Here is an 11,521-nt window from a genome sequence, read left to right as displayed (position 1 = left end):
CCTCCTCCTCCTCCTCCTCCCCCCTCGGCTCCTCCCGCCCCCACCTCCGAGCCAGCCGCCGAGGCGCCCTCTCCCTGCCTCTTTCTCCCGCTCGCGCTCGCTCGTCTCTCGCCGACACTTGCCCCTGCTGCGCTCCGGGCGCCCAAGCACGCTCCGCGCCCACCTCGGGAGCCCGCGGTGCTCGAAAGGCCCCGGAAAAGCCGCGGGGGGCAGGGGTAGTCGGAAGCCCCCGTCCCTCCTCTCCCCGCGCAGCCCGAGCCGCCCGCAGCACCTTCCCGCCCCGCACAGCGCCGGGGAGGACGGGGTGAGGCGGCGGAGCGGGAGGAGCCGCGGAGCCGACGGGCCGGGCCAGTCCCAGGGCCCAGATTGCATTTTCCCCGAAGCAGATCACAGAAGATCACTCCTTTTCTCCTTTTACTCTGCATTTTCCCCCCCTTTTGCAAGTTTTTTATTATTCTTTTTCTTTCTTCTTCTTCTTCCTTTTTTTTTTTTTTTTTTTTTTAAGGAAACTTATTTTTTTCTTTTTTGTTTGGGGGGGGGAGGAGGGGGGGAGTCTGCTCTGGGCATTTGCTTTGCCCAGTGGTTGAAAAGTGACCTCGACTCGTGATGGTTCTCCTGTCACTTTGGTTGATAGCAGCCGCTCTGGTAGAGGTTAGGACTTCAGCTGATGGACAAGTAAGTGGAAAATAATAACAATGCAAAACTCAAACCCGACCTTTTCCCGAAAAAGTTCCTCCCCTCTCTCCTCCTCCCCTCTCTCCCCTCCCCTCCCCCCCTTCCGTGCTATCTTGCGGCTGAGGGCTGGGTGCAGTGTGCGGGGCCCTCTGGGGGGGGGGGTCGTGACTCCCACCCTGGGAGCCCAGGCTCGTCACACCTAGGCCCCCCCCCCTCCACCTCGAGCCACTCGCAACGATTCCTGGGGACAAACTGCAGCCCGCCCGGCCGCATCCTCGCGGGACCGTCGGGGTCCCCCTCCGCGGAGGGCGGTCTGGGCGCCCCAGGGCAGCTCCGAGCGCTGCGTCCCGGGGCCCGCGGGGCTTCCCCCCCTCCCCTCCCCTCCCCTCCCCTCCCCTCCCTGACTCACAGCATCTCCGGCAGCCGGAGGCGGGGGTTCAGGAAGTCCCCGGGCCGGCCCGGGAGCGACCCAGCAGACACGTGTCCCGGGAGGACCGCGAGGCTGGGGTTTGACAGTTGGGGCGGGGGCTGGGGACGCTTCCTGCCCCGCATCTCCCCGGGCAGGGGCTGGACGCCCGCGCCCTGCTCCCCTCCCCCTCCGCGCTGCTCCTCCCCCTCCCGAGCTGGTCGGGCGCCGCTCGGTGGCCCCGCGGCCCAGCCCCCACCCTTCGGAGACTCCAGGTGAGGCCTGATGCTCGCGGAGGAGTCCTGGAGCCGCCGACCGCTGTAAACCGGGTGGGCTCCGGGCCCGTGGGTCTTGGGGCACCGAATTGCTCTGCGAGCTTTTGCAGCTTCCCTGGCCTGCCTGGTCCGGCCATAGGTGGAAAAAGTGCAAGACTGGTTGATTCTTGACCTCATATCTGATAGATCAGCCCCCCCCCCCCCAATTTGGGTTTCCTTTCACGCATATAAACACAGAGACTGTCTTTGCTAATCCTCACCCAGTATATCTGAGTTTTAAAGAAAAGAATATTGAATGTCAGTGTTTACTTTGCAAGCTGCATAAATATTAAAATCAAAACGAGCAAGCAACTCCCCGTTCCAGACTGTTATTGAATTGCTTCATTCTCTTGCCACAAGAACCAACAAACCGAGGGAGGTGCAGCCTTTAGGCACCAATCCCAGTCTCCAGCATCTCCTGATTTAGCTCCTGAAAGGCATTAATGGTAGAAATAAAACGGACAAGGCGATAAGATGAAACCCAGTAACTGTTTCTTTTTACTTTCCCCCCTTCTTTGCAGGCTGGTAATGAAGAAATGGTGCAAATAGGTAAGCCTTGTTCTCAGATGTCGTTCTTATCTCGGTAGAAAGTAGAGAACGAAATAAGCTAATCAAAATATTGTCTCTGACATTTCTCCCGTTGGTGGTTAAATAAACAATCATTTGTAGTCCAGGAACATTTCTATTCTTCCTCTTTCTGGAGGAGAGTCCTACTTTCCTCAGACTGCATTAAAGTGATACAAAAATTCTGCCGTTGGACTTGTCACGCATCATTTTTTTACTGTCTCTGGACAAGCCCCTGGTAGGTATTTGGAGGATGATGTAGAGGTTGGAAGAAGGCATGGAGATAAGTCAAATCAAACCAATTTGTGTAGCATTAGGAGGAGCACCTCTGATTAGAACAGAAGACAAAGTGTAAGAATGCTACAAAGAAGGATAAAATGAAAGAAGATGAAAATTTTTCTCTTAGAATTTTTCGAGCTTTGTATAAGCCCTCTGATGACTTCTCTTATTACATCTGCTTTACAATAATTATCAACTAAGGTGCAAGGCACTGCTAGGCATTTTGCAAATAACATCTCAAACTTCAGTATTACCTGATGATGTGGGAATTATTCCCATTTTATGGGTGAGAAGACTGAGGCTCAGAGAGTATAAGTGACTTGTAACAGGCCACTCCAAAGTCCATATAATCTTTTTTAGAAGCTGTTTATAGTGATGTATTTGTTCTGAATTCAGAGACTGAAAGTCATCAGGCCAGGAGCCAGGCTTCATTCAAAGTGTTTTTATACACATTTAACTTGGATTACCCTGAAAGATAAATTTTCGTTTTTGGCAGAGTATTAGTCTCCATAAATTCTGTATTTGTCAGGTGATCTTATAAAGTCATCTTGGAGATGAAAAATCTTGATTACTGCAAACGTAGTTACCCATCGTTGCCCGTGTGCTGTGCATTGGGCATTGTATTCGTTGCTTTGTGCGCATTGTGTCATCTAACTCTGAGAAGCACACATGATGCAGAGACACCATTGTGCGTATTTCAGATTTGGAGAAAAAGGAGCTTGGGGTTCCACAGCTACCTGCTAGAGCACATAGTGGGGATCTGGGAGGATTCCATTCTTCTAAACTAATGGAGGGACCCCAAGGTTGGGCCCCAGAGATGTCCATATATAGCTGTCTCTCAGAATATGTCAGAATGCTTCCTTCCTGTACCTTGTTTGGCTTTGCTGGCACTCTTCCGCCAGCTTAGACCTCCATAGTGAGAGTAAGGCAACGGGGAGGACAGTGACTGAGAACTGCATTAAGTATATAGTGTCTGTGAAGAGACATTCGTTATTTGCAGCTGATACCATTCAGCCATGAATATATATCTTTTTTAAACAAGGATTTAAAAGAAATCCTCAAACAAGTAGAAAAAAAGAGCTATCTTTCTTTTTTATTGCTTAAACATTTGATTACTTAAACATCCCAACTTTTCAATATATACATTAGCAGGCTAGAATGGGGCGGTTGGGGGGCTTTTTCCGTTAAGCATCCAAATCTTGATCTCTGCTCGGGTCTCCATCTCTGGGTTATGAGTTCAAGGCCTCCCTGAGCCACACTTGGTGCGGAGCCTACTTAGAAAAAGAAAAAAAGGAAGATTACTCATTCTGTCAAAGGAATACAATATATGCTTTGATTAAATTTTCGATAGAATCAGCATGTTCTCCTGTAAGAGGTCTTGAGTTAGACTTTGGTCCAATCCTCATGTGAATATTAATTACTTTAGTCACAGGTCTCTACAGAGAAGGAAGTGATGCAGGTGTGTATAAATTTGGCAGGAGGAAAATGAGTAGCCTTGTGGAAGAAGGGAGCTCAGGGGACTTGTAGGTTGTGTTGCTGGAGATTTTCTTGATCCCAAGTTCCTCTTGCTTTATGGGGTTTCTCTCTTTTATGACTGTGATTTTTATTTACCATTTTCACATTGAGTGAAGAGAAGAACTAAAGATAAAAATAGGTTTGACTCATGAGTCTTGTGATAGTAAAAGTGTAATTATCATTTGGCTTTGGGTTATAATCATTTATATAGCTCTTAAAAGGGATTTAAACATATTTTTGAAAGATCTGCATATAGTAGTGAGATTTCTTTCCCTTGTATCCACATACCAAGGGGTTGCTAACCTGAAGGTTAAAATGCTCTCCCCTACAAATAATTAAGGAAATTTTTTCCAATAATTAATTTAAAAGTGGTTTTATGTAGCTGCTTGGAGGTGCTATTTGATCAATAGTACAATTACAAAAGATTAATAAGGCTTGTAGAATTCATTATTTTTATTGGTGCCCAAATTGGCTAGAGAAAAGTCCATGGTTCTAAACAATTTCTGCATAACTTAAGGTCTCAGGAAGAGATAAATATAAATTAATGACAAGTCGCAAATTATTAGGAAGCTCAATTTAGAGAAATAATTTCTTTTGAGATATAGTATTCGTGCAGGCTGGTGCCTATGAATGTACACCTTACTGATTCTTCACGAAGGGAACACTCTTGTATAACTAGCATCTGGATCAATACAACATTCCTGGCAATTGTGCCACCTTCTTAGTACTATCCCCGCATGATAGCTAACCACCCTCTTGACTTCTGACGGGACAGGTTAATTTTGCCAGTTTTTAAGTGTTTCTTTATTATAAATATAGTCACACAATATGTGTTTAAGAAAACAATAAAAAAAATACTTTTTTTTTGCTTCAGTCCTCTAGAGTAGGGAGGCTTCTGTTCAGGTAGAGAGAAGGCAGTTGTGGTGAGGGCAGGTTAAGAATACGTATAGGGATATCACCTACATAGTATGTTAACAGGCCATTGCTTCTTTCTCTCTCTACCCAGTAAAAAAAATGCCCTTTTGGTATGTGGGAAAGTATGATTCACCCTAGAGAAAATGGGTAAATAGGTTTTGAACCCTGACCTACTTCTCTGCTCCTTTGTCAACCAAAGAGGAACTATTTATCTACCCACCTATTTACACCCACACATATATACACTCATACACGTGCACACATACACACATATATACATATAGTACATGTATGCGTGTGCACGCATTGTGTATATATGTGGAAGTGTGTTTCATGAGGTTGTTAACATACTTCTGGGGCATATCAGGGAGTGGTTTCATTCTGACTCAGAGTATGGCCTTGGTAGGATGCCTAGGGTAATTGTGGGCAGCTGGCTGGCTGGCCTGATTGGGTAAGGACTCCTGCTCTGTGACCCTTGTGGCTTAGGAAATGATCATAGTTCTGTAGAAATCGGAGAATCTGCAAAAGAATTCTCTAAGTCCTTTGTTTCATAAGCTACCACTTTGATATTGCCGGAGTATCATTAGAGGAAAAATCATTGTGAGGCTTTGGTGAGTTCCCTCGTTCACCCCCTCTCTTGGAATCAGGGCATGTCTATCTTTCTTTGCCCTATTTCTGTTTCCAAGTCTCAAATTACATTTCATTTCATTTCTTAACAAAAGAAAGTTGCTAATCTTGTCCTCTTAAATATCCAGTTGACTGAGAAATATTTTTTTTCGTCGTTTGCAGGTATTTATTTGGTTTTCAAAGTTTAGTGTAAGTCACTTCACCTAGTGAATTGCTTATACTAGCATTTCTACTGGTGTAGACCTCATGAGAACAAACCCTTTGTCTTGATAATTGCTGTATACCCAGTATATAAAATTGGGCTTGGTACCTTGTGGGTCTTCAAATATTTGTTATTCAGTGCATAAATCTAGTAAGCAGGGTACTCTACTGGAACGCACCTGTGTTTGGAATTTTCTTAAATGCTCTTGTTCTGTGCCTCTCTAGGTTTAATCAGTCCCCAAGAAAAGGAGGATGGTGTCAATGACTATACAATTAATTACTCAGTGTTACCAAGACTCCTTTTTTTTTTTTTTTTTTTATTTATGATAGTCACAGAGAGAGAGAGAGGGGCAGAGACATAGGCAGAGGGAGCAGTAGGCTCCATGCACCGGGAGCCTGATGTGGGATTCGATCCCGGGTCTCCAGGAGCCCTGGGCCAAAGGCAGGCACCAAACCGCTGTGCCACCCAGGGATCCCCTACCAAGATTCCTTGTAACTTTCTTTTCACTCCACAAAGCTCAGGGACCTTGATTTCTTGGTTTCTTACACTTTTCTTTCTGTTCTGTGAGATTTGGCAACTTGAACCGAATTATGTGCAGGTTTGGAATGCCCACTAAGTTTGCACTGATTTCCACTTGAGATCATTAGGGGAAATAAGATAACCTGAGCTTAAAATCTACCAACCCAGCAGCAAGACTGAAAAGTGTGATTTAAAGGGGTTTAAAGGGATTCTTTATAAAATTTGGAATTTTAGGTACCTATATGGCCATTGTTCTTTCTTGTACCTAGAGATTATGCAGTTGACTTTACTGATTTAGCTTCCACCCCTCCATTGAACATGATAATGGGTAATATTCAATGCTTTAAGCTTTATAGATGAAGATGTTATTTAGTGTAGGATGTTAATCTACTACCAGCAAATTGTTATTGCTGTTTACCTGAAATATTTCTTCCCCATACGTTGACTGTTTTTTCTTGCCATTGTACCAAATAACCATAATATTGCTCAGAAATGTTAGGAAATTCCCATGGTCATTTCTGCTTCCAGGATGATCATCTCTAAGCATTCTTTGCTTGTGGATAGCCAATCCAGATTACCTTGGAAAACCATTAGGGACAATTCCAAATTGCCTGGTAAAATCATGAGTGGTTTCAATATGAAGGATTTGGTTATGCTACTTGGACTGGATATATTGACAGTGAAGACTTAGATGGAACTCTATGTCAGAATTTTGGGAACCTTCTCTTTAGTGTTGCTCCAATAGAGATCAGCTGTTACTCCTAAGCTGTGCTACTTCTACTATTAGAAATTGTTGAATTTTTCTTTTTAATTAGTTTTTTTCTGAATATAGATATTTTACATGTGCCCATTATAATTGTCTTCTTTAGAGTTTTTCTGTATTCCTCAGATTTTTTGACAATCATCTTAAATATCAAACTCTTGTTATAATTTAGCATATTCTTACTCAGTCATCTTTCAGTACACAGATTGTGTAGATTACATGTTTTTGTTTGCTATTTTAATATAACTTTCCATATCATTACAAAATCATTATAAACATAATTTTAATCTCATTATCCTGATAAACCATAATTTATGTACTTATTTCCCTAATGATACCTATTTTCTCATGATAATGAATGTTGCATAGATAGCTGCCCACTTTTCAAATAACCACTTTAGGAGAGAGCCCTAGAAGCTGATTGCTGCGTAAAACCAAATTAATATGATATGTTTCAACAGATGGCTTTTGAAGAAGTTTGTATGATCTGAACTTGTACTAGTGCTATAGGGAGGTGTTAATTTTTAAAAACTTCAGTTTTAAATTAGTTTTGGCTCCGCTCTTCTTAAATCTGAATATAATTTTTAAATATTTGATCATGTGGTCTTTGAAAGATGCAGAGAATTAATTGTTTTTCTAATTACCGAGTACTCAAAGGTATGACCAATGATGAAAACATTTTGTAAATTTTATGAGTACTATGAGAAGATTCATCCACCTCATAGAATTTGAGAGTTGTATTATTCTTTAGAATGGATAGTAAAGCATGGGAAGTGTCCTAGTTTAGGAATCTCTGTTCCCACATGTAATTTATCCATCCTAATTTTCCAAATATGTTTATGTGATTTTGCTAACTGTAAATCCTTAGAAGATTTTGTGGTAATGTCAGGCTCTTGTTTATAAAAATGATTGCCACAGATTCAGCATGATGAATCTTTATGGAATTTAGAATGAATTGTGAGCAGCATGAAACAGTCTATCATGCTTATGAAGTGACTGATAGAACAAAAATAACATTTAGGAAATTGGTAGGAAGTAAGATGGGATTATATATATGAATCTTCAAATACTGGGATCTTTGATGTTAAATTACATTTTCTACAATTTTTCTTCATATTTAGTATTTATATTTTTATATGTGTAGAGACACACAGATTAAAAGGAATGATTGAAATCATTATTCATATGAGTTTGAATTCTTTCTTTTATATGTAAAAATCTCTTTTTTATAAAGTCCATTCCTTAATCTAAAACATAACCAGCAAAAAAAAAAAAAAACAAAAAACAAAAAAACACAAAAAAACAAAAAACATAACCAGCATATCCAGTAGAGGACCTGTTAATATTCATTGCCTTTTTTCCATCAAATGATCAGGGGCATAGACTGTTCACTCTGTGGTTTGCTACTTTCTAGCTGACGACTTTAACCTCTCAAAGCATCTCTTCTATATAGACATAGGCATACTACTACTACTTACTTCATAGAATTGTAAAATATTCATAAAGTGCTGGCCTATGGGAAGCAAACTGGGATAATATTAGTAGAAATATATTCTAGTCTTGTGCTTTTTTTTAATTTCTTTTTTTTTTTTTTTAGTCTTGTGCTTTTTAAAAAAACACTTTTACTCACTGAGAGCCACCCCATTCTAATCTGTACATTTTTGGTAGGTCTGCCTACACCATGAGTTTCCAGGAACCTTAATTGACTGTGTCAAGGACTTGTAAACTCTCCAGCCACTCAGTTCACCATGTGACAGCTCTTTGAGAATGCTATTTTCCATGTATTATCTTAATGTTGATATCTCAGTATAGTATTGCTTAATTCATTGGAATATGATAGTAGAAGGGGGAGTTGGGAAAGGAATGAACAATGTAAAACAATTATTCCACACAGACTCCATGCCAACTATATTTCATGTATACTGGATGGAATTCTTTCTTATTTTTCACCTTGTTTAATGAAAGTCCTTTCCATTTCTTTTTATTTTTTATTTTTTATTTATTTATGATAGTCACACACACACACACACACACACACACACACACACACACACACACACAGAGGCAGAGACACAGGCAGAGGGAGAAGCAGGCTCCATGCACCGGGAGCCCAACGTGGCATTCGATCCCGGGGCTCCAGGATCGCGCCCTGGGCCAAAGGCAGGCGCCAAACCGCTGCGCCACCCAGGGATCCTCCTTTCCATTTCATTGAGAGAAAGATACTGTATTAATCATGACTCTTTTGGACGCAAATAACAGGAACCCAGTTGACAGTGGTTAAGGAAAACAAATTGATCAGGTAATCAAAGTCAGGTATAGCTGAACTGAGGGCTCAGACAATGTTAGAAATCCCTCCCTCTCCTCCCCTGACTCTTTTTTTTTTTTTTTTTTCCTCATTTTCCTGCGTTGGCTTTATTTCTTTATCAAAACATGATTAGTGGCCCTTCAGGTCGTGGCCAAGACTATTGCCAGCATCTCTATGCCTCCATTCTACCTTTCATCCCACTGGACAGAGCACTTGCTTTGTGACAACTCCAGCAAAAGTTCCTGGTGGGGCTTTTATTGGCTAGTTGACTTGAGTCATGAGCTTATCCTTGAAACATTTACTATGGTCAGGGGATATAGTGCTCTGATTGGCTTGGATTGAGATATTTCACTCTTGACTTATAGGGACTGAGAATGGAAGGTAGGATGGTTACCCTGAGAGAAAACTGGGGTGCAATCAAATAAAAAGGAGTGTGGATGCTGGGGAGCACGCTTGTAATAATGCCATGGGATGAGGGCTTCCCAGCATACTGCATGGGGACTGGCAGCTGTGGTAGGTGGGATAATGGTCCTCCCAGAGATGTCTGCATCTGAATCCCTGGCACTCCTGAATATGTTATGTTACATGGCCAAGAGGAGTTAAGTTTGCAGATTGGAATTAAAGTTGCTAATCAGTTGGCCTTAAAATAGGGAGATTATCCTGGATTTTCTGGGTCTGTCTTAATGGAAGAAGGAGACAAAAAGACAAAACTAGAGAGAGAGTGGCATAAGAAAGAACTTGGTCTGATGTTTCTGGCTTTGAAGATGAAAGAAGGGACCCGTGAGCCAGGGAATACAGATGGCCTCTGGGTTGGAAAAGTCAAGGAAGTAGATTATTCCTAGAGCTTCTTGAACAAATGCAACCCTGCTGACACCTTGATTTTAGACCCATGTGACCTATCTCAGACTTCTGGCCTCCAGAACTATAGGATAATAAATATGTATTGTTTTAGATCACCAAGTTTGTGGCGATTTGTTACAGCAGCAATAGGAAGCTAATACAGTGGCCTGATGGACTGTCCCAGTTTCCCATACTTTTGTCATTCTGTGAGCCAGACTATTTTAGATTTGGAAAATATAATCACCACAAGTAGGTTTCAGTGAAAACCTTTAAAAACACTGTTCACATTTCGTATCTGTCATATTTTCCTCAGCCTTTGGTCCTGGGGGATAAATGCTTGTTTTCCTGGCTTTAAATTCTAGGTTCAATATTAGTCTTTAAAAGTATTATCTGTCAAAAAATTGTACCATGTATGAGAAATATTAATTTATAGAATGTCTAATACAGCTCTTGAGTCTGTAAAACTTCCAGTGATGGTAAATATAACCATTAGACATACTTCTTTAAAAACTAAGATTGGGATGTTAACATTTGGCATTGGGACCCCATGTAACAAAACAAAACAAAAAAACAAAACAAAACAAAACAAACTTCTCTACTTGCTATTCTGTTATTGATTATTTGATCATTTTAAGATGTAGCAAACAAACAAAAAAATACTTGGATATTTTTCTTCTTCTTTTTTTCTTGAAAGATCTTCTCTTTACCTGATTTCATGTTCTGGAACACTAAAGAATGTGCTATTTTTTCCTAAGTGACTCTCTTGAACGTAAACATTGTGCAATGGCAACAAATATTTATGAAAAAGCCAGATTTTAAAAAATGAGAAGAATTTTTAGGCTCATGACTATTTGTTCTTTCTTAACGAGTTAAAAAAAGAAGGGGGTTTTCTTTTTTCTCCAAGAGCTTGATGAAAAATCTAATCTTTGACTGTGGAAGTAGGTTTGCAACTAAAATAAAAGACTTCAGGGAGGTTCTCTGCCTTGTGATGATAAGAGCCTAGAGGAGATGAAGTGAAGAGAAAAGCATTTGGCTGTGTTCAGGAGTTCAGCATGTGTCACAACTCACTTTTAATTGCCTTTCAGTGAAGATGTGTCTGCTTCTCCGTTTGTGTTTGCAGCCTTGGGAAGCCCTTCAGTGTGTGGTGTCCTCTTTAACGTCCACTCGTCACCCTGCTCACATTTTTTCCTGGAGCAGCTGGCTCCTGTCATTTCTGATGAAAGTCATTCTCCTACCCTTAGCTGAGGATTTGGAAATGTTGTTGTTGGAGCTGCTTCTTTAGCAGATTTTGAAAGTGCTTATTCGATTTCATTCTTGTGGCCAGATTGTTGCATACTGAGAATTTGTACCTGAAAAAGGAAATTGCCTGTGTAAACTGTCTCTTTATAGTGATCAACCAGTTCTTGGGAGAGAATCCCAGTGTTTGGGTGGGGTAACAGGGTCTGGGTTGTTAACAGCTAGCCTGGATTTCAGGCCTACTGTTGATAGGGAACTTAAGATCCCTTCTGAGGGATCTTAGGATCAGAAACACAGAGTTGGGTGGGAGTGGAGATGGGAGAGGCCTGAGAGGTGCTGGGATGTGGAAAGCATTGAAAGC

The 11,521-nt window shown here is 41.6% G+C and overlaps 2 protein-coding genes and 1 long non-coding RNA gene across 3 annotated transcripts in view; 1 reads left to right on the top strand and 2 right to left on the bottom strand.

Moving 5' to 3' along the window:
• The window catches only part of LOC121472617 (protein SOGA3-like), a 3,717-nt gene extending 3,273 nt beyond the window's left edge, over positions 1 to 444 (bottom strand). Inside the window, exon 1 of the mRNA XM_041723864.1 lies at positions 45 to 444. Coding sequence (XP_041579798.1) covers positions 45 to 425 — 381 coding nt within the window. The 5' untranslated portion in view covers positions 426 to 444. The remainder of the gene's footprint in view (positions 1 to 44) is intronic.
• LOC121472618 overlaps positions 1 to 1,254 on the bottom strand; it is a 9,394-nt gene extending 8,140 nt beyond the window's left edge. Inside the window, exon 1 of the long non-coding RNA XR_005982955.1 lies at positions 1,085 to 1,254. This is a non-coding gene — a long non-coding RNA (uncharacterized LOC121472618). The remainder of the gene's footprint in view (positions 1 to 1,084) is intronic.
• Positions 550 to 11,521, top strand: part of ADAMTS3 (ADAM metallopeptidase with thrombospondin type 1 motif 3) — a 256,615-nt gene continuing 245,643 nt past the window's right edge. The window contains exons 1-2 of the mRNA XM_041723863.1: positions 550 to 675; positions 1,917 to 1,944. Coding sequence (XP_041579797.1) covers positions 607 to 675; positions 1,917 to 1,944 — 97 coding nt within the window. The 5' untranslated portion in view covers positions 550 to 606. The remainder of the gene's footprint in view (positions 676 to 1,916; positions 1,945 to 11,521) is intronic.

The sequence above is a fragment of the Vulpes lagopus genome, chromosome 12 (assembly GCF_018345385.1).
Source record: "Vulpes lagopus strain Blue_001 chromosome 12, ASM1834538v1, whole genome shotgun sequence".
NCBI lineage: Eukaryota > Metazoa > Chordata > Mammalia > Carnivora > Canidae > Vulpes > Vulpes lagopus.
Note: the sequence above shows the minus strand (reverse complement) of the source record. Positions and strands in the feature narration are given on the sequence as shown.